The 22,080-nt window shown below is 35.2% G+C and overlaps 1 protein-coding gene across 16 annotated transcripts in view; it reads right to left on the bottom strand.

Moving 5' to 3' along the window:
• Positions 1-1,186: 1,186 nt before the first annotated feature.
• FMR1 (fragile X messenger ribonucleoprotein 1) overlaps positions 1,187-22,080 on the bottom strand; it is a 54,433-nt gene continuing 33,539 nt past the window's right edge. For 3 of the 16 annotated variants that reach the window (XM_090265437.1, XM_090265447.1, XM_090265444.1), the window contains 10 exons: positions 21,677-21,847; positions 21,505-21,583; positions 14,171-14,280; positions 13,352-13,486; positions 12,782-12,844; positions 10,375-10,461; positions 7,696-7,891; positions 5,986-6,168; positions 5,419-5,501; positions 1,187-3,260 (listed from right to left, as the gene is read on the bottom strand). In XM_090265437.1, coding sequence (XP_090121563.1) covers positions 3,099-3,260; positions 5,419-5,501; positions 5,986-6,168; positions 7,696-7,891; positions 10,375-10,461; positions 12,782-12,844; positions 13,352-13,486; positions 14,171-14,280; positions 21,505-21,583; positions 21,677-21,847 — 1,269 coding nt within the window. In that variant the 3' untranslated portion in view covers positions 1,187-3,098. Of the gene's footprint in view, positions 3,261-3,407; positions 3,529-5,418; positions 5,502-5,985; positions 6,169-7,695; positions 7,892-10,374; positions 10,462-12,781; positions 12,845-13,351; positions 13,487-14,170; positions 14,281-21,504; positions 21,584-21,676; positions 21,848-22,080 lie in introns of those variants that run through there. The other 13 variants (XM_090265438.1, XM_090265442.1, XM_090265441.1 and 10 more) reach the window with 13 other exon arrangements.

Raw genomic sequence — 22,080 nt, 5'->3', positions numbered from 1 at the left:
AGAGAAATATCTCTGAGTGAGCCCAGTTGAGTCTCAAGCTCACTGCTGCCCACAGGTTGTTCATGTGTAGCACTGAAACTACTGTGAAAGCAAGAAAACCCAAAGAAGTTACTTAAGTATTGTTTCTACCTACCACTTCTAAGAGACTGTGCTCAGCTCTTTCAGCTCTGGAAGAGCCCAGAACTAAGCAAAACAGGTAGCAAAGAACCAGAAAAGTACCACAATGAAAAATTAGACAAGCAGAAAATACAAATTTTTCTGAAAAACTAAACAAAAACATCAGTTTAAAAGAAACTGTGGAAACTGTCCTGTGTCATTGGATTATTTTAGACTCCAACACCAGGTAGAACTTTGAAACGGTTGCCTCTCCATTTCTACGCTTTTTTTTTTAGGGCTATGCCAGAGTACCTTGAAGTGACCAGAACAGCCAATTCAAGCACATTCTACCTCAATCTTGTAATTTATTACTGAGACATTGACATCAAAGCTGTTTTTTTAAGTTACACAGACACTTTTATTTTCCAAATGGCAGGGTATGTTTTATGTACACACAGACTAAAGTATGTATTTAATATGATTTAGCAGCATTCTATGTAATTAATATGTTGAAATCTTATAATTGGGAATGTGGAGAATTATATTTTCAAATATCAGTATTTCTGCCTTTTAAGGGCACATAAAGGATTACTTGCAAGGCATATAAGCTTCGCATGGAAAATAACTCCCTCCCCCTGCCCCCACATATTGTTAATTTTTTCAATATACAGTACTTAGAAATTTAAGACCAAGAACAAATATCTGTCAGACTGATTTTTGCTTTTTCATAAGTGCAAGTTTTTAATAAAACTTTACATCTAGATAAACAATCTTCAGATTTTTGAAACTTTAATAAGATTTTAAAAACATCATGACTTGAACTGAAAAAGAAAACATACACATTTAGCACACAAATATCGTAATATGAATCAACTTCAAATCCATTTGAAAACATGTGAATCAAATTACAGTTTTAGAAGTTAGTAATTCACATTTAAGCAAGTTAGCGCCTTGCTGAATTCAGCCTTTGTAAAAAAGAGACTTAGTGCATATTGGAATGGCACAATGTACTTCTGTACCATTTTGTTGATTTTTTTCACCTTATTAAACAAGATCAATTTCTTAGAAGTTGGTTATAATTATAGGCTAACTTTCTATGATGTGAAATTTCCAATGGGAACAGTTACACTTTATAACAGAACACTTTCTATAGATTTACTTTCCTATCTTAAAATTTTAAAAGCAATCATTTGGAAGGATTGCATCAACATCTATTTAGCAGAGGAAAATCAAACTTTATTGAAACTGCTTGCATACAAAATATATTGCACTATAACCAAACAAATGTCAACATAAAATCCAATCTGTTGTTGCTAATATGTACAGAGAATATTGCCCAAGAGCAGTTACATTACAAGGTCATCATTCTACCTTGGTTAATTATCTACAGTATTTTAAACCAAACAGCTTACAGATGATGTGTTCAAGGTACCAATTTCTGTTTTCAAATACTATACATTCCCAGAATAAATAACTAGAAATCAACATTAATGTTTGGCAATATGTTTAAAACTTTTTAATATTCTTGAAATCATGTGCAGTTTGTTGCCATTTTTAAATGCTCATTTGTATGCAAGGAAAAGTAATTGCAAAGTGAAAATTCAAAGAAACAAACTCACAAAATACATCAGAGGCAGAACTTCAGTTTGTATACAGCTCTGTACAGATTCAGTGGTACCCCGACTTGAAGTTATTTTTTAAGAAAAATATAACATCTTATAGTGAAGGTCCTTCACATACTATTCCTCAGTAAATTTCACCCATTAAAAAAAAGAAAAAGACTAAAAAACAAAACAAACCCAACATGTCAAAACACAAGAAAAATAGTTATTTGTTACCCAGTCCTAGTCTGCTTTCCAATTCTGCTTATACATCGGACCTAATATTTCAAAGTTCACAAAACATTTAACCTGTTTCCAATATGTCTTAGACAAAGTACCTGTACTTTACAGGGTAATTGTGCACACATGGAAAAGACTCTCCTATCTCCCCCCCCCAAATAAGCTTGAAATTAAAATATGAAAAAGTTCACAAAATAGGGGGAGGACAAAATGAAATAGGCTCTAAGTTAAAACTAGTCATCAGGCCAAAGAGCAGGCATATCCTACTAACATTCAACCAAAAAGATTTGTTCCTAGCTGAAAACATTTTAGCCTCTCTCAGATGAAAAGATTATTTCTTCTCCTGTCTATAAAGACAAAATTACACATCCCTCTCAATAACACTATTTGTCAAACTTCAGTGTAACAAAACATAAACAAAAACAAGTCCTATTCTTTATACTGTTTAACCTGATATTTATGCAAGGAACAAAATATGGAAAGCATGCATTCTTCTATAAAGTACTAATGTTTGACAGAGTTTACAACATCTTTAACAATTAGTGTTTCCAACTTATCTTCCCTGAACTCTGCATCCAAATATAATAGTTCTACCTGCCAAGATATAAAAAAGGCACAGATCATACAACTTTTTTTTTGCTAATGAAATGACAAATGTCACATCACACACATCTCAGAGTCCACTAAAATACTGGAAATGTGGACCAAAACATAAACTGATACAGGACATGAAATGACATAATATTTAATGGACTTCTATATGTGACTGAAAACAAAAGTCTAATATGATTACCATAAGTGCTATTTATTCAGAAATCTGAAATGTACCAGTAGTTATCACCCTATGCACGAAAATAATCTAAATTAACGAAGGATATCACTTCTTGGTTCTTTAAAAAATAAACCAAACTAAAATCCTGTCCTGAAGTGCTAAGTATACTCAAAAGCAATGTTTCAAAATTTTAAGATTTTTATTTGTGCAAATCTGAAAATTTTTGCTTATGGCCAATATCAGAAAAATAAAATTCTTCAACAGAATTTGTGTTCATTCCATGCCCTGTGCCACCTTGCCTACCATTTGTCTTTGGCCTAACAAAGTTTTCTATATGGAATAAGAATTATGGAAATAGTACAGGAAATGTAACTTGAGAATTATGCAGTTTAGGGTACTCCATTCACAAGTGGTTGCTGACCATCCACGCTGTCTGGCTTTTCCTTCTTCTGGTTACGATCTTTACCCGTGCGCAGCCGATTACCTTCACTGGAGACATTCTGTAATGTTTTAGTGTGGACACTCCTTTCATTATTGCAGTCAACTCTGATCTAAAACAAGTTATAGTTGTTATATACACAGCCCATATCCTATTGTAATCTGTAATTGGCCTGACAAGAAATTTAAGCCTGAAGTGCAAATTCCACATGTTAAAAAAGAAAATGGATGGTGAGAATAGAAGAAGTGCAAGAAATAGGTCAGGTAGGATCTTTATTTGATTTATGATTTTAAAACACTCTTCTTCTTTAACTGGAACACACTGGTCATCTCACTGCATCCAAAGTTAGATAAAAACTCACAATCCTACCGTGTCTTCTTCTAAGCAGAAAATAGTGAGAAACAAATAGTTAAAATGAATTACCATTACTGATGACAAAATATACATGGCTATACTACTTGAGTTCAAAAGAACGGGTTTTTTCAAAGACTATGAAATGCAGGAGAAAAGAAACAAATTAATGCCTTCCTATTCTGACTTTACCAGGATAAAAACTCAACTCACTCACTCATTAACTAGCCTTCAGTTTACAACTTTATATCTATCATGGGTGTGATTCAGTTTCTCTATACTGAGGGTTCCCACTCTCTTTAGTAGAAGAATTTGAGCATTAGTTTCTAGCAGCTTGTATTTCAGTAAGGCAAATCAAAATGATCATATAACTTGAACTCTATCTGAAGAATAAGAATTGAACATTGTATAGGGAAATTTGAAGACATTAATATGTAGAGGGACTAGAATCCCAGGAAGAGTATAAAGATGAAAGTGATTTAAAAAATAACATTCAAGATTTATACAATATTTTAAGTGCTAACACTGAATACTTAAAACACTGCTAAGAGTTCTAGATGCTGTGCAAAAGGAAGATAATATTAACCAATGGGCCTAATGACAAATATTGATCTGCTTCAAGTACATATGCTACATATATCCCAAAATGGTTCACTGTAATTTCAAAGTGTGTTCAAGTGTTTAATCTGGGTTTGTGTTTTAAATGTTTTGTTGTCAAAGATTCAGTGCTTTGATTTATATCTATTCTCATACTTACATAGAAAACAAAGCCTTTCTTTCGATATGCTGTTTTAATTATAAATATGTATCCTTTTAACCACTGTGATCAGAAAGCCTACTTCATTGAACATGTCTAAGTAGGGAATTACAAAACTGGTACATATAAATGCCTTACATCTCCATAAACCACATATAAGTACATTATTTTATCCACCTTTTTATTTCGGTCTAAGGTCTTTTCTATGCTGGTCCTAAGAACCCACCAGTAGGTAACATGTACGTACAGCTGCTATGAATTCTAAAAAACATTCTGTTACAAACATTCTGCTCTTAAAAAGTTATTTCTCACTTATTTTGGGTGTTGATCCCAAACCAATCCACAGTAAAGATGGAACCCTAACTAGCTGGGTTAAGCATTAGGAGTGGAAGAAGTAGAAGAGAACATGGGTTCTTGGACTCAGACAGCTGGGTTCAAATATCACTGCACCATATGCTCACTATGTAACCTTGGGCAAAGTACTGAATCTTTCTAAATTTCAGTTTACTCACCTATAAAACAGAATAAAATAACTTACCTTAGGGGGCTGCTGTAAGATTAAATTAGATAAAACACACACAAAACAGCAAAGGTGTCTGGACATGCTCAGCAGTAATTTCAAAATTATTTAACAATGGGATCATCACAGGTGATGACCAATTGATATGGGAGTTTCAGAATAGAGGCTGGCTATAAACAAGCAGCTGATTGATTCAGCAGGTTCTAGCTGAGTATCATCAGCCTGCCCATCATAATTATTACCCTTGAAAAAGACACCTTTTCATTACTTTCTACTTAGAGAGGACACATTCCTGCTACTCAGGGGAGGAGGCACCCACAGGGCTAACTCAAGCCTCTCTCTCAGTACATTCTAGGATATTCTTTTCTTGGGGGAATTGGTGGGACCACCAATGTGGTATCAAAGTCATAATGTGGCTGTCAAAGTCTTCACAAATACTTAAGACTGCATATTCTCTAGAGAAATCTTTGGATACTTTCCCAAAGACTAATATTGCCACAACTGTAATGCTGAAAGAAAATTAGTTCACATATATCAAATGCAAATTCTTTGAATATGTTTAAAAATAACGTAAAATAAACTCATGAATCTCAAACTACTGTAATTCAAACAACTTAAATGAAAAGAGGCATATAGGTTTACCTGGAGGGATCCATCTGCTGTTCTTCCTTTAGCCTCTCTCGGATTACGCGGACGATTATCTGTTCGGGAGTGATCATCGTTTCCTATACAGAAATTTTTAAAAGGCTCAACAGTTACCTATTCTAACAAGCTTATTGGAAGCTCCTTATTCCCATATCCTCAATTTACTTACACCAACCATTAAATCTAATCAGCAACCTAGTGATTCCAGTTTACATAATAGTTAATAATGTAGCATTCTACCAAAAAACAAAATATTTTGAAGGCATTATAATTCTGCATCAACTATTACAGGTTAATTGGATGTTATTTTTGTTATGTTTAGAACCCTGAAAGAACTGAACTAGTTACCAGTGTTTATTCATATATTATACATGAACCATTAAGAAGGCTAATACTCTACTAATAACTGGATGACTAAAGGCTGATCCTTTCCTATGGTGTCCAGTACAAAAGAAGAGAAACAGGGTTTTGGTACTATGGCATTAAATCACCAAGATTTTTCATAGAACTTCAGGCAGTTTTTCAAATTCACCTTTATTTCTTAACAAATGAAAATCTCTGTACCTTTGAAGCCACCTCCACGTCCTCTTCCTCCTTGTCCTCTTCCTCCACCGCCACGTCGTCGTCCATCTCCTCTGCGCAGAAAGTTCTCCCTCTCTTCCTCTGTTGGAGCTAATGACCAATCACTGAGTTCGTCTCTGTGGTCAGATTCTGTTTCAGAAGCATTTGATGCTTCAGAATTAGTTCCTATCGAGAGTTAAAAGTTATATACCATTGTCCAACTTAAAAAAAAAAGTTAGGTTAACAGACGCTTCCAGAGACGTTTCAGGGGTAATCCAATACTTTTCCCAATTTATAAGCCCACCAAAGAGTATTATCACCTTCCATTTTGTAAAACAAATTATCTTAAATTCAAAATGAAGGGTTTTACAATATTTGAGGTAATTTTGGTAAACATTTTTCGCTCTCAAAGAAAAGAAATAAAAGCTATTATTTTTTAGTCATCTAAGTTCAAACCTGAATATTCCACATCATTAAACAGCTGTGCCATCTGTGCTCTCTGGAGGAAAAGTTGTCTACAGTTAAATGCAATACCTTGATAAACAAAACCTCTATAAAGAGTTCCTTTTAGTAAGGTTTGGCTAAGGAATAGAGGGGAATGTACACATTTTGGTCACTTCTAAGAGGGTAGCAAAGAAGACCACTATGGCAACTGTCTTAAGGAAGGGTTGCTTATGGGAACAGGGATTGGCCCCAGCTGAATGGGAATATGCTTTCCTGATGTTTAGTCCACAACCTTCCCTCCCATTCCCACTGGAATAATTTATTATTAATAAAAGAATTATTATAATAAACCCATTATGCCTCAAGGAGTGGGTTAATGACCTAAGGGATGGGAGTGGAAGAAAAGAGCTCCATAGTGAGTGAGGTGGGACTTCAACAGCAAAAAGAACAGACTTTTGAAAGAGGGGTTAGGGGTTAGGTTGGCCTTAGGAGCAGGTATGTCTCTCCCCCACTCCATAGTATCAACTCTACTACCTCTCTTTTCCTCTGTTGGAGCTAATGACCAATTATAGCTTCACCATTATAGCTTCATTCCTGTGGATCTTGAAGGCTTTCCATCTTAAAGAGTTCCTTTTTGAAATGCAAATATTTGTGAGATGGATTATACCTTATACCATCATCAGTAAGTTACATAGTAGATACACAGTTGAGCAAGAAAGACAGTAGGCACTGGCAGGTGGGGACAGCATTGAGGGAAAGGCACCGGGAGAGAAGAAAGAAGCACTGACAGAAGAGTTGGGAAGGCAAAGAGAAACTTTGCCGACTTCTTGACTGTGCCTAGGGCTGACTTTGGCCATGCCATACAAAATCACCTTACGAGCCACAGGATGCAGACCCCTGATTTACAGTCCATCCAGCAAGTATGACCAGCACACGCCTGACAAAAAATGAGCCACAGGACACAAATGTAAAAAGTTTTGGCTATACAGTAATAAAATCAGGAAAGGCCTTAGGAAAGTCATCAACACGCAAGAGCTTAAGCATATTTATACCCAGTCATAGCGTGGACAGAACTCACACCTGCCCTGTGAACTCTATGTGTTATTATCAGGTTTTTACTCTACGTCTTCCAACACAATTTGACCCACTGTGAATTAGAAACCATCTACTGAGAAATTGTTATAATGGGGTTCTAATGAATATTAAGAGGTTAGCAGCTATTAAGTCTAGGAACAGATAAAGTTACTGAGTAAAATGCTTAGTTTGTACCTGAAGTATATCCAGGACCGCGTCTGCCGTGCCCCCTATTTCTGTAAGGTCTACTACCTCGACCCATTCCTTGACCATCATCAGTCACATAGCCTTTTTCCTTATCTGTACGATTTGGTGGTGGTCTAGAACTAGCTCCAATCTGTCGCAATTGCTCATCAATTTGTAATCTCTCCAAACGCAACTGGTCTACTTCCTATTTAAAATATACAAGATAACAGTAAAAATAATTTGACATTTTACTTAATAACACCTTTCTCCTTTTCATCAGATAAAAAGTATACTGAAAATATTGCAATTTCAGTTCTAAATTTATAATAAACACTGTTACACAGAATTATCAGGAAACTGAATGATCTCCTTAAAAAGAAAATTACTATAAATAACAGATTACTGATGTCCAGAATTAGAGATATAACAAAAATACTCAGCATTAATAGAATTTAAAGTTGTCTGATGTGGCACTATTATCCAATGGAATCTGCTAAGGCACAGATATGCTAGTTTTGGGACTTCTTAATGATAGGATATATTGAATAAAACAACTCTAAAATGTATGAATGCAGAAAATAGACATCTAAGGTTTAACCAGTTAACCCTAAAATATCACACATTGTAAATCATCTGAATTGAAGAAGATCCGCCAGTTAATATCTTAATTTACAAAACATTGAGTCTGGGTCACCTTCTGTTTACAAAGAACATATACTACAGTAGGTCTTTGATGTGGTTACACAATTAAGTAACAATTATTTTCAGTGAACTGAAAATGTTCATATTCCTCTTACAGGGGAGAAAACTATTTAATAGCTAACCACAAAGTTAGGTGTCTTACATTATGCCTTGCAAACCTCTTAAATACTATAACTCTACTAGAACAAGTACAATGGATAGTATAAATTTAGTTGATCAAAATATACACCTGGGGTCCACAGACAGATCCTTACACACAGTGCTTCCAACATGTTGGGTTTGGTCAAATCCATATAAAGTCTCAATTATAACCCTTTCCTTCCAATCTACCCATAAATATCTCATTTATGGGTTACAGAGAGCTAGATCCATAACTACAGTAGTACTGGGTGTCTCAGTCAAGCAGAGGCCGTCAGAGAGACTGTATAAATGAACAGTCACTGGAGAAGCCCCTGAAAAGGTAAGTTACTAAAATCTTGGTTGTGGCGATTTCTAGGGAAAAAAAAAGCAGGTGAGGATTTGGGTGAGCTTGATCTGAGCTCTGAACTAGAGTTAAGTTTTACACAGGACTTGAATAAAGAAGAGACTGCAGCTGAGTGAGTGGCTTACTCCAAAAGTATAGTTATAGTTCATGGAATGGGTGTATGTTGCAGAACAGAAGTTGTCCAGGTTTTCTAACTGGGGCAAAGCAGTCACCTTTTGGTGAACGATGCCAGGCCCACTCAAGTGAAGATCTGGTGATGGAAAGAATGGCAACAGGACAGCGGATGATAACCAAAAAAGATATTCAATTGTGAAGAATGAATCAAAAGATCTAAGAAAGATGATTAGTCAAAAGAACAAGGGATTGATACAATGCAACACTAACTTTCCAGGTCTTCATAATTAATTTAAGCTAAGAATATGAAGAAAAACACATACAACTGATTACACAGAAACACATTTTAAAACAAAAACAAATAAGCAAATCAATGGGGTATCCTACCCATGCAAGCCTTGCTGGATAAAACTTTACCACTTTCAATTATTAACTGACCACCACAAGAATGAATGAAATGCCTAACTATTGCAATTTTCTTCCTTAGTTGCATACTAGTAGAAATTGTTTAATTTTATTTAAGAAATCAGCAATGACTTCTTAAGATAACATTATAAATAAAATAGAGTTGGACTACTTTAAAAATATTATTTAGTACCAGTTACATTATAATTTTGATACATATGGTTAGAAAGAAGAAATTATAAAAGTGACATGGATAAGACTCCATTTCATTGACTTATAGAACATTTTGGCCAAAGGAAATTTTAAAAAGCATCTAGTCTAGGAAAGTGACTTGCCTAAAGTCACACAACTAGTTCACTGCAGAAGAGAATCTAGAAGCAAATGGCTGGAGTGACAATCCAGTGCTGTTTTCATTTATACCTTGTAGCCCCCTGGTTGCTGCTTTCCAGTTTGGAATCTAAGAGGAGGCATAAATGCTACAAATACTAACTAAAATAAGCACTTATAACAAGACACAAATCATTTCTATTTTGCATAACAGAGTATAGAGAAAAATATGAAGGATAAACATTTAAAAAGAAGATTTCATGAAACAAAGGAATTTCCTTACTAAATGACATAAAAGAGACAACAAAGGCGAGTGGAAAAGTCACAAAGGCTAGAAAGGATCAACTGAATGACTAATCTATGTATGTGCAGGATTTACCTAAAATGAGTGTAAGGGTTTAACAGAAGAATAAAGGGAAATAGGGGAATTTATTGAGAACTAGGATACTGGTCCTTAAATTTATGATGATGAAAATTGACTTGTGTTTACAGTAGGAACATAATAAGCTAAACAAAGTGAAGTCTTTTCTCTATTACTTTTTCCAGCTCATTCATTGTAATGTACAGAATGAATCTTAAATGCTAAAAGGTCTACCATGGAATTTTTATATTTTAGTGCAAAAAGAATTAGAAATTAAAGTTTTGTCTGTTCTCACCTTTAAATAGTTCAGGTGATAATCCAAAAGAATAGTGGCATTGGTGATGCTATCCTTTGTTCCCACAAAAACAAACGGTACCATACCCTGGAAAAGAAATGGCAACAATGACCCTATAAAATTAATAATGGATTAATCTGAAAAATGCAAATGACTAAATCTCTAGCATAATGTCTGACAAAGAGTAGGTATACAAATATATCTTGAAAATATATATCAATATATGAAAACAAAAATAGCTGGTATATTTTACACAGCTACTATGAATAAGGACAGATTAATATAACAACCCCTTAAATGCATCAAGTTATTACATTTTAAACACTACAATTAAATGTTGGCAAAGTCAGAAATTATGTAATTCAAAATTATACAGGCTTTAACATGAGATGTATAAACAAAATGAATGCTCTAATTCATCTAGAATTTTTTATCAAAATAAAATTATGTTTTAAAATCATTCAAAATTAGATACTAGGGTACAAAAGTAAAAACTAAATCAATTTTGCTAACCAAGTCAACAGAGTACAAACAAAACACAAACAAAATTAGGATACATTAAAATGTACTGAGTAATTATTCTGTGAGGGGAAAAAACTGGCATATCCATGAACATATATTTTAACATTTCAATTCATTTCAACAATGTGCTCTGAAAATTATAAAAGGCTGAGTCATAAGGAAAGTTTCATCTTCCCTCTATGGTACTGCTTTAATATAAGGACAGTTTTTCTTTTTAAAAAGTAGTGTATTAAAATTATATACTTCCAGCCTATAGGTACAAATGAGAAAAAAAAACACTATTTCTTGTTACAAGTTATAGGGAAGCCTATACCAGTTGTGCAAACTAATAGCTGGCAGTTATGACATTCAGAGTTGAGAAGATTTCAATATTTTGCTGAAGAAATACACATAGTTACTGATGTTCAGAAGTGACTAAAAAAGCACACAATGGCTCTGATGTGTATAATATAATTTTCTAGGTGAAGTTTCTAGGTGTTAGAAGCCAAGAAGCTGTCTTTTTAACAAGCATCACTCTTTTAAAAAGAGCATTCATTTGAAAAATGCTACTGCTGGGCTGCTTTTGCTTGCTTGCATTCAGTACACAACATCTTAAATGGATGTAGGGCTGGAACAGATTTTTTTTCTTTTTCCTTCCACGTGGACATGACTACTGATGGGGAACAAAACTGAACAATTAAGAAATATAGCTTCGAGGCTGACCTTTATCTGATACAAAAGGCACTGCTTCCCAGTAGCAATGACCACCTGAGGAATCAGGTGAGACTGAAAACCCATGGACTTCATAATGAGTTTTTTGTTTGTTTGTTTTTGGCATCACATAATATATGAACTATGGGAATGAATTATCAGGTCCATGGATCAGATTTTCTCAAAAACACTACTGGGTTTTTCCCACAACTGTCTCTGTTACGAAACAGTTAACCATACTATTTTCCAAAGTGTCATATGATAAAATGCTCTGTCCTTCCCTCTGAATCATATACAACTAAAGTAAGATTTGAAACCCTATGTCATAGATTTAGTTTGATTGGCTGTGGAAAAAATAATTTTAAAATATTTTCTCTTTCAACGTGTCCAAACTGCTGATGCACCCAAGTATCACTCTAATTTAAGCATATTGCTAGTGGACCAGAATAGTAAATTAAAGTGAAAAAAGGCAAGATTAGAATGGTGGCCTTCTATACTGACACCAAGAAAAAGTGATTTATTCCCTGTTCTGGTATGGGAACTGACCTGCCTACCAGACAGAAATACCCAATCCACTTGAGGTTACATTTCTCTTTATAAAAAAGCATTTTTTCTTTGAATCTCTAGTGAGTCATAACATTTTCCCCGTAAACAGTTCTCATGAGCTATGTAGGGGTCCCTTCCCTGCGTTCAAGGAACCCACAATGTGGCTGAGGTGCTACAATAAGGCCAGCACATTCACTGGAGCATAGAAGGGAGAAAGGCTCTTCAGCCAGTCAAGCAGAAGGCGACCTGGGGTAAGTACTCATGGAAAGCTGAATAAGGAGTAAGGTCAAAGCAAAGTGGCAGGAGGAAGAGTGCTCTCGACAGAAGAAACAAATGCATCCATCTAGAAGCAACAGATAGTGTAATTGTTCAGAGATCTGTAAGTACTTCAGTATGTTTATGTTTCAAGTCTCTCTGGACTGCAAGGGGGAGGAGTTTTAACAGATGATACTGGACAGGTGACCATGAAAGAAAGGCCTTAAAAGCAATAGGAACAAATTTGAGCTTTCTCCCCAGGACAGTAAATCCACATACCCACAAACACTCCACCAGCCTCCAACCCAGGTCATCATCTGTAGTCTTTCTTAACAAGGGGGATTAACATTAAAATATAAAATTAAAATGCATTTTTCAAGGAATGTTTTCCTACCTGCCAAGCCTTGAGTTCAGGTTTCTGGGATTCCCCTGCTACAATTGATGAAACCACTAACACCTAAAGCAGTATAAGGAATGCAAGTGATGTCGTTAACTATAACAAATGATACACAGAAGCCTGAACGCAGGACTTTCACTGTAGGACTTCTAAACTCATTTCTAAACAGTTAGGTCAGTTCAAATATTGAAAACCAGTTTCTAAATATGGTTTTAAGTACTAACAAATGCATCTAACAGACGGTACATTTTGAGCTATTATAATCTGCAAAATTTCAAGAGATAAGGCATGAAAAAATTAAAGTCCACCCTCAAAAGCAAAATTTGACCATTAAAAGCAACCCCATATTTTATGCTTACAACAAAAGCTTGTCACTGTGAATAAACTGAAAAGTAGGTATCACTTCAGTTTTTAACATAAGCTAGCACTCAGATTTGAAAAAAAAAAAAAAAAAAAAACATGAGTATCCTATAAACCTAACCAGAGAAAATACCTGAAACACCAATTACAACATCTGGGTCAAAGAAATTACTTTTAGTGTAATTTAAAGTGACACATATTTCTTACCCTTTGAACTTTTGTACTGTTAGGTTGAGAAAAATGAGTGCTGTTTTCCTTTATATCTATATGTTTTTTTTCTTCTGAGGAAGTAGGTCCAACCCTTGAGTTACTGGAAGGTAGGGAATTTGGTGGCATAATTTCCTTGGTAAAACACACAAACACAAGAGAAAAAAGAACCAGTTTTTAAGCCTTTATTTAGCTTCATTATTGTTATCAATGATCATATTTTAAGAATATAAATTACTATAAAGTTTTGATAAACAAAATAGAATGCAAAAATCTGTAAAAAGTAAAAACCCCAAAAGATTTCATTCCAACCAAAATAAAATTTAACAAAAGAAAAAAAGGTTAGACAAAATGTGAAAATCATGTCAATTTGTGTGGATTTTATTTTAAATACAGTGCCACTGTGCAGAAGAGCATGCCTCACCTCCCGACCCCACTCAAATACTTATACATACACACAAACTAAAAAAACGAAAGGATAAAAGCTAGAAAACCTAAGTGCCCCAATTATGTCACAATCAGTAACATAAAGTGATATTTTAAAAATGGTTTACACTTTTTTTTACAATTACAACAACCCATTTTAAAGTTTGAGAAATAAGAACTTAGAGGTTAAAGTGACTAATCCAAAGCCACAGCATTAGAGAACAGACAGAGGCCATATCTACAACTATGCCATTAACTGGCATGCCTGATAATCAGAATTTTTATAACTACATTAGCTGCATACCATAGAGGCCTCTAAATTAATGTCAAATAAAACAATAAAAATCTTATACTTTTCTTAGGCAAACCAGAAATATATGCACTAGAACATACCTCTTCTTGTGGAATATTTTTCTCATTTTCGGCCTCAATTCTCACCCTCACAACTCCTGACTTGTCCACAATCTCCTGAATCAGTTTTCCATTTTTTCCTATTACTTTACCTAAGTTAAGAAATGAATAATTTATGTTTGGTTTTAAGAACACCTACCTTAAACCAGTAAGCACACCCCACTGTAAACTATTACATTATTTTATGTAAAACTGGAAGACCAAAACAGAGAGTCTTCAAATGAAAAGAAAGTGTTAAATCAGCTTCCATTTTACCAGGTCTTCATTGTTTAAACTCCTTTGTGTAGGTATTAGAATTAATACTCATGAACTAATTGGATAATTTTGAATTTTTCAGGCGGTTCAAAGACCGGCTTTTACTTTACATAAAAGGGGACACTTGAAACTTGCTAGTACAGTGGTGCATATCATTCTTTTTTTCAAAATTCTATTAAAAACTAAGAAAAAGATAATAAAAATACATTTGCATATTTATTTGACAATTTCAATTCTATCTGTATCTGATTTAAATCTGTTTCTTTGCTCATGGTAAATACAGTCATGCATCACTTAACAGCGGGATATATTCTGAAAAATGCTCAGTTGGGCAATTTTGTCATTGTGCAAACATCAGAGAGCACTTACACAAACCTAGATGGTATGGCCTATAGGCTACAAGACTCTACAGCATGTCACTGTGCAATAGAATAAGAGATCAAATCAAGCATAAGAGAAAATGATGCAATCAAGAAACTCGATGAACGTGAGATCTATGAGGCTGCTGCTAGCATAACATGACATATAGTTTTATAGCAAACTTTTTTTCTTTTAAGAAGAAAGAGTACACTCTAAAATAATGATAAAAAGAATAGCGCAGAAAATACATATACTAGTAACATAGTCATTTACTATCAAGTATCATGCAATGTAGGTCATTGTATCGCTATACTTTTATATAACTGCCACTGCAGATTTGCTTACACCAGCATCACCATAAACACATGAGGAATGTGTGGCACTATGATGTTATAGTCATTAAGGTGTCACTAGGTGACAAAAATTTTTCAGCTCCATTATAATCTTACAGGACCACCAAAGTATATGTGGTCTGTCACTGACCAAAATATCATATGTAGCATATGACTGTATTTTTAGAATTTTACATGACATATTTACAAATGTTCCTCTAAGTTGTTAAGTGGATTAACCTGATATACACACACCTAAAAGAAGTACATTGGTCTTCAGACCAATGTGTTAACAGAATACTACTCCTGCGCGATATTCACAAATTGTATCAGTATATTCAAAGGTGAAAAGATAAGTTAAAGAGTTAAAGATTAAGAAATCACACTTTAACAGAACCACAATGAAAAAGGTCAAAACCATTAAAATCGGACTTCTGGACAAGATGGAGTCCTAGACAGACATGCATGTCCCTAAGAAGGACTACAACTACCGCAAAACCAGAAATAACCAGAAGTTTCAGAAAATTGAGCTGGATGGAAGTCCAACAAACAAAGATATAAAGAAGAAATACTCGTTCAGAAAGGTAGGAGGGGTGGAGCCGGGGCAGAGAGGACGCTGTGTGGTGGCAGGAGCAATGGTGGAAGCGGCTGGCTGCCGGAAAGCGCAGTCACACATTTTAAAAAGTCAAGAGGGACACCTGGGGGGACACTCCCAACCCCAGACCAGACCACGCAGCTAATGGTCCCAGCGCCGGGGAAAATAAAAGACTCATTGCTTCTGACTGTGTAAACCAGTGGAGGTTGGGGCGGAGAAAGAATCAGCTGGTCTCTCAGCAGAGTCTGCTTGTTTAAAGGGTGCCCACAGTCCCAGAACGCCCACAGAGCCACCCACTCTGCGAATGATGGCCAGGGCAACAACTAGAGAGTCGCTAGTCCCATACAAAGTAGGAGAAGTACCTAGAAAACGGGCGAGTGCTGAGCAAGTGGCATTGTTCCCTCTCAGACTCCTCCCCTATATACAGCGCCAAAATGTGGTGAAACAGGTCATCCTCTACTGACAAGAAAACCTAAGGCTCCGCCCCTTAAAATGTAATAGGAGCAACAGCTCTACCTAAGACACAGAGGCAAACAAACACAGCCTGTCAAGATGAGGAGACAGAGAAGTATGGCCAAAAGAGGGAATGGATCAAGGTTCCAGAGGGAGAACTAAGCGACGAGGAGATAGCCAACCTAACAGACACAGAGTTCAAAACACTGGTGATAAAAAGCCCTGGCTGCTGTGGCTCAATGGATTGAGCATCGGCCTGCGAGCCAAGTGTCACTGGTTCGATTCCCAGTCAGGGCACATTACTAGGTTGCATGTCAGGTCCCCAGTTGGGGGCACGAGTGAGAGGCAACCACACAGTGATGCTTCTCTCCCTTTCTTTCTCTTTTCCCCTCTCTCTATAAATAAAATAAACAAATTATTTTAAAAAATACACTGGTGATAAAGATGCTCACAGGCTTGACAGATATGCTTAGGTACAGCAAACGCATAAGGGAAGAAGTGAAGGCTATGCCAAATGTAATGAAGGAGAATCCACACAAAACCAACAGTGAAGGGAAGGAAACTAGGGTTCGTATCAATGATTTGGAACATCAGGAAGAAAAAAACAGTCAACCAGTACAGAATGAGAAAACAAGAATTGAAAAAAATGAAGAGAGGCTTAAGAACCTCTGGAACAACTTTAAACATGCCAACATCCAAACCAACAGGGTGCCTGAAGGAGAAGAGGAAGAGCAAGAAATTGAAAACTTATGTGAGAAAATAATGAGGGAAAACTCCCCATATTTGGCGAAGGAAATAGACATACAAGTCCAGGAAGCACAGATCCCAAACAAACTAGAGCCAAAGAGGACCACACCAAGACACATCATAATTAAAATGCCAAAGGTGAAAGATAAAAAGAGAATCTTAAAGTAGCACGAGAAAAGCAGAGAGTTACCTACAAAGGGGTGCCTATAAGACTATCAGCTGATTTCTCAAAAGAAACTTTGCAGGCAAGAAGGGAGTGGCAAGAAGTATTCAAGGTGATGAAAAGCAAGGACTTCCAACCAAGATTACTCTATCCAGCAAAGGTATCATTTAGAATGGAAGGGCAGATGAAGTGCTTCTCAGACAAGGTAAAGCTAAAGGAGCTCATCATCACCAAGCCATTATTATATGAAATGTCAAAGGGACTTACTTAAGAAAAAGAAGATCAACACTATGAACACTAAAATGACAACAAAGTCAGAACTATCAATAACTGAATCTAAAAAATAAGAACAAAATCCAACTAAGCAAACCAGAATAGGAACAGAATCATAAGTATGGGGATCATTTGGAGGGTTATCAGCTGAGAGGGGAAGGGGGAGAAATGGGGAAATGGTGCAGGGATTAAGAAGCATAATTGGTAAATACAAAATAGACAGGGGGAAGTTAAAAATAATATAGGAAAGGGTGAAGCCAAGAGTGTATATGCACGACCCATGGACAAGAACTTAGGGGGGTGGGATTGCTGGAGGGAAGCAGGGTACTGGGCAGAGGGTAGCAATGGGGAAAAAATTTGAAACTACTGTAACAACATAATCAATAAAATATACTTAAAAAAAAAGGTCAAAACTTGTTTAAGATTAAGTATTATTCAATGACATGTTAAAACTCCAAGCCTTCAGGCACTCGATTCTTTCCTCATTTTATAAAATTCAGTCATATAATTAACTGGGAAGTGACTGCCTTCATAACCGTCATCATGCATTAGTGTAAAGTGACACATGACAAATGTAATAACTACTGATTCTAGAAATGTACATGTAAATTACATTTAATTCCAATTGCTCTCCCAAAGTTTCTAAAGCACTCTTGTACTGGCAATGCTCATCATGTGCTTGACCCATCATCTCATCTAAGGAAGGCATGGGGAAAAATCTGGAAGCCAAAAATTTGTTTTAAGATCATCTTAGATAACACCCCAGGGAAAGCATTCTCACAACAGGATGTAGTGGTTCTTCTAATCAGCACTACCTTAGTACTCATGTGGTACCCTCACTCACTCAGATAACTTTGACTGACCTGTGGTCAGGGAACAGAACTAACACCACTAAATCGGGACTCCTGATCTAGGTGCTTTCGTCAATTATTTCTGTTGTTGTTCTCTTCAAATGTAAAGAAATAGAGGGAGTAGAGAAGTTACATGGAGTCTTTCCAGTTTGTTTTTAATCTATAACACACATTTTCATAAATTGATGATTTTAATAAAGATCTAAATGAGTTAGCAAAACGAAAATTGAAACTTGGGCACATTTCTATTAATATCTTAACTATCCTGTGTGTTAACTATCACTGATGGAAAATTAAGCCAATTCACTGTCAAAGTGGGTGAAGAACAAGCAAATATTTAGAAAAGAAAGCTAAATTACTGTACATATTAAGGGTTTGTGAAAAATGAAGAGATCATTAATCATATTGTGAGACTCAAAGAAAATCATGCAATACTTATTAGACATCTCCCTAAAGATCTGCCTTGCCAAACCTTATTATACAAGAATGCTTTCTGAAAACTCCCAACATTCCCAGTGCTGAAGGAGATAGCCTTATTTTACTAACTAGAAGGAAAACAAAAATCAGATTGATTGTACTTCAGGTTTTCTGGTGAAAGGTCACCTCTGGAACCCTCTTCCGTAAGACCACAGGTAGCTTCTAAGTTTAACAGCAAATAATCTATTCTATATTACATAGTTATTTCAAAATCCCAACTGACAGTTTAGCATAATTCTGCTCTACTGAACTGGATGCGATTGTTCTGGATTAGGAGATGGAAAGAGAACATTTAAAGTCCCCTACTATGCCCACAGCTTAGGTAATATATACCTATATACCTATACCTAGCTATCTAAAGATTCCTATTTAATCATCACAACAACCCTGTGAGGTGGACACTATTACCACATTTGTTTTAGAGGTGAGGAAAGAAAGACTCAGGAGGGCTAAGTCAGTTGCTAAGGTCAAATAGCTACCAAAAAGTAAAATAAAATTGAAATCTAGATACAATTACAATATCCAAGAACTTTCCCCGATCATCATGCTATATCCAAAATGAACTTTAATGCATTTGACACAATAAGTTTCTAATTGGTAAATATTGCTTGACAAACTGTAAATAATAGAAAAATATCATTCATAACACCCCTTAATCTGAGGTGATCAGGTGGTGTGCACAACTGGTGTGCAAGTTATCTCAATGTCACATAGTCATGTTCTTTAGTTGTTCGTAGTATACATTATGTATGATTTCACTAGTATTTACACTTTTTCTTCAATAAAACTAATTTTCTTTGGAGAAAAATATTTTCCCAAGTGGTTTTTAAATGGCATAGGAAGGTGGTTATAATTCTATGCAGACAGAATGCAGGCTAAGTAGGACTGAAACTGTGAATGAAAAGCATAGGAAGTCCTTATTTTTCTCATTCTTTAAATTTTCCAAAGGGCATGAATTACTTTTTATAATTAGTCATGGTATAAAGTTTAAAACTTGTATAGGCAGTATATCCAAATTTTATTTATATATTGAAAACCTAGGTAGTGTTCTTGATAAAAGTGCACCCTGATACATTCTAGTAAAGATATCTGCAGCATTTGAGAGTATTATTGAAGAACTCCCAGGTAGTTGCTGGCACTCGTCATGGCCATGAAACAACAGTTAACAGGTCAAAATGAAGAATTACCACTGAGTGCAAAGGAAACCATCAAGAAAACGAAAAGACAACCTACTAAATCAGAGAAGATATTTTCAAATGATATATCTGATAAGGGGTTAATATCTACATTATAATGAACTCATCCAACTTAACATAAAAAAATGAAAAATCCCATTAAAGAATAAGTAGAGGACCTCAACAGATTTCTCTAAAGAGGACTATAGATGACTAATGCTCATATGAAAAGATGTTCAACATCACTAGCCATCAGAGATGCAACTCAAAACCACATTGAGATATCACCTCACACCTGTCAGAATGGCTATCATGAAGAAATCAATGAACAGGGGTTAGTGAAGATGTGGAAAAGGGGAACCCCAGTGCACTGTTGGTGGGAATGCAGACTGGTGCAGCTACTATGGAAAAAAGTATAGAATTTCCTCAAAAAATTAAAAATGAAACTTCCTTATGACCTAGTGATCCCACTTCTGGGTATTAATCTGAAAAAAAAAAAAAGAAAAGAAAGAAAGAAAACTAATTCAAAAAGATGTATGCACCCTTTTTTTTTTTTTTTTTTTGGTTTTTCAATTACAGTTGTCCCCTTTCTCCCCATTTCTCTCCCCCACCCAACCCACCCCCACTCTCACAATCATATCCCTCCCTGTTGTCCATGTCCATGAGTCATTTATATATGTTCTTTGACTAAAACCTTCCCTTACTTATCCCCCTTCTCTCCCTTCCCCCTCCCCCCTATTGACAGCTATTCTTATTTTAATTGCAGCATTATTTACAATAACTAAGATATGAAAGTAATGTAGCTTTCCATTAGTAGATGAATGGATAAATTTGGACACCACACACACATACACACATTATAATATTACTCAGTCATTAAAAAGAAATGATACCTTGCTCTATTTGTAAAAACATGTATGGACCTAGAGGGTATTATGCTAAGTGAAATAAGTTAGACAGAAAGACAAACACAGTATAATTTCACTTATATGTGGCACCTAAAGAAAACAAAACAAATAAACAAAACAAAAAATAAACAGACCCATAGACAGAAAACAAGCTAATGGTTGCCAAACAGGAGGCAGGTGGGGGGATGGGGGGGTAAAATATTACCATTCATGTTGTAGAAAGTCCCACAGACATTTGGAGTTACTTATAACTTTGAAACTTACTACATTTAAGTAACCTACATTCAGATTTTCAACTCTGAGATAATTAAGAATGCTATTGCAAGTGGGATAACTGAAATAGGAAACTAATAAATAAAATAATTAAAAAAGAATGCTATTGTTTGATAGCCCCATAAAGGGATCAAATGTCAATCTATTCCAAATTATAAAGCCTCCCAAATGTCATTCATTTTGAAAAAACATTTTTAATATATGTAAAATATACAGTGAAGAGGCTACGCAAAGTTTATCTCTCTTGGCATAAGTAGGCTTGAACTATATTTTGTACATTTTTTGAAATGTAACTTTTAAGTATCATTTTCACCATGTATTTGCTGCATACTGTAGCAACAGACCATATTTCAAAGATTAAGCTTCAATTAAGTGAGTTAAAATGAAATTATATAGATCTAAATAATTAACAACTCATTTTTTTAGTGTATGCCAACATCAATTTCTGACTCACCTACTAAGTTCCTTGGAACTTGTATAACATCTTCAGCAAATTCAAGAAAGCTTCTAGCCTTTTTCACTGCATCCTGATCCTATTAGAAAAGGGAAAAGATTTAAGCCAAAATATGAGCTATCTGAAACACTGACTTTTAGTTTAGGGAAAAATGATTTAATCAAATATTTACCTCTCCATAAATATGAAATGTACAGGTATCTTCATCTAGATCAATAGCAGTGACCCCAGGTACTTTTCTAGCTTGCTGAATATTAGCACCATGAGTACCAATAGCTAACCCCATCAGATCTTCTCGTACGATGAATTGTTCATGAAATCTTGAAGCAAGCTGCCTTGAACTCTGAAGAGAAATGTATATGTAATTAATATGTTTTATCAACTGAGACAACTGTATTTAGTTAGGTCAGCCATGTGATTTATCGTGGATTTTTCGCTATATTGTGGGATTTTGCGATACTGTATACGTATGTTGTTAAAGTTACATAAGTTTAGGAGTGTAGAATATGTTTAAGAACATAAGTAGTGTTTATTAAAGTATAGAAAAGGTTAATATGAGAGTGGGAAAGGTTAATA

This window comes from Furipterus horrens, unplaced genomic scaffold (genome assembly GCF_987537825.1).
Source record: "Furipterus horrens unplaced genomic scaffold, mFurHor1.1.pri manual_scaffold_17, whole genome shotgun sequence".
NCBI lineage: Eukaryota > Metazoa > Chordata > Mammalia > Chiroptera > Furipteridae > Furipterus > Furipterus horrens.
The sequence above is the reverse complement of the archived record's forward strand: the minus strand, read 5'-3'. Positions and strand labels throughout refer to the sequence as shown.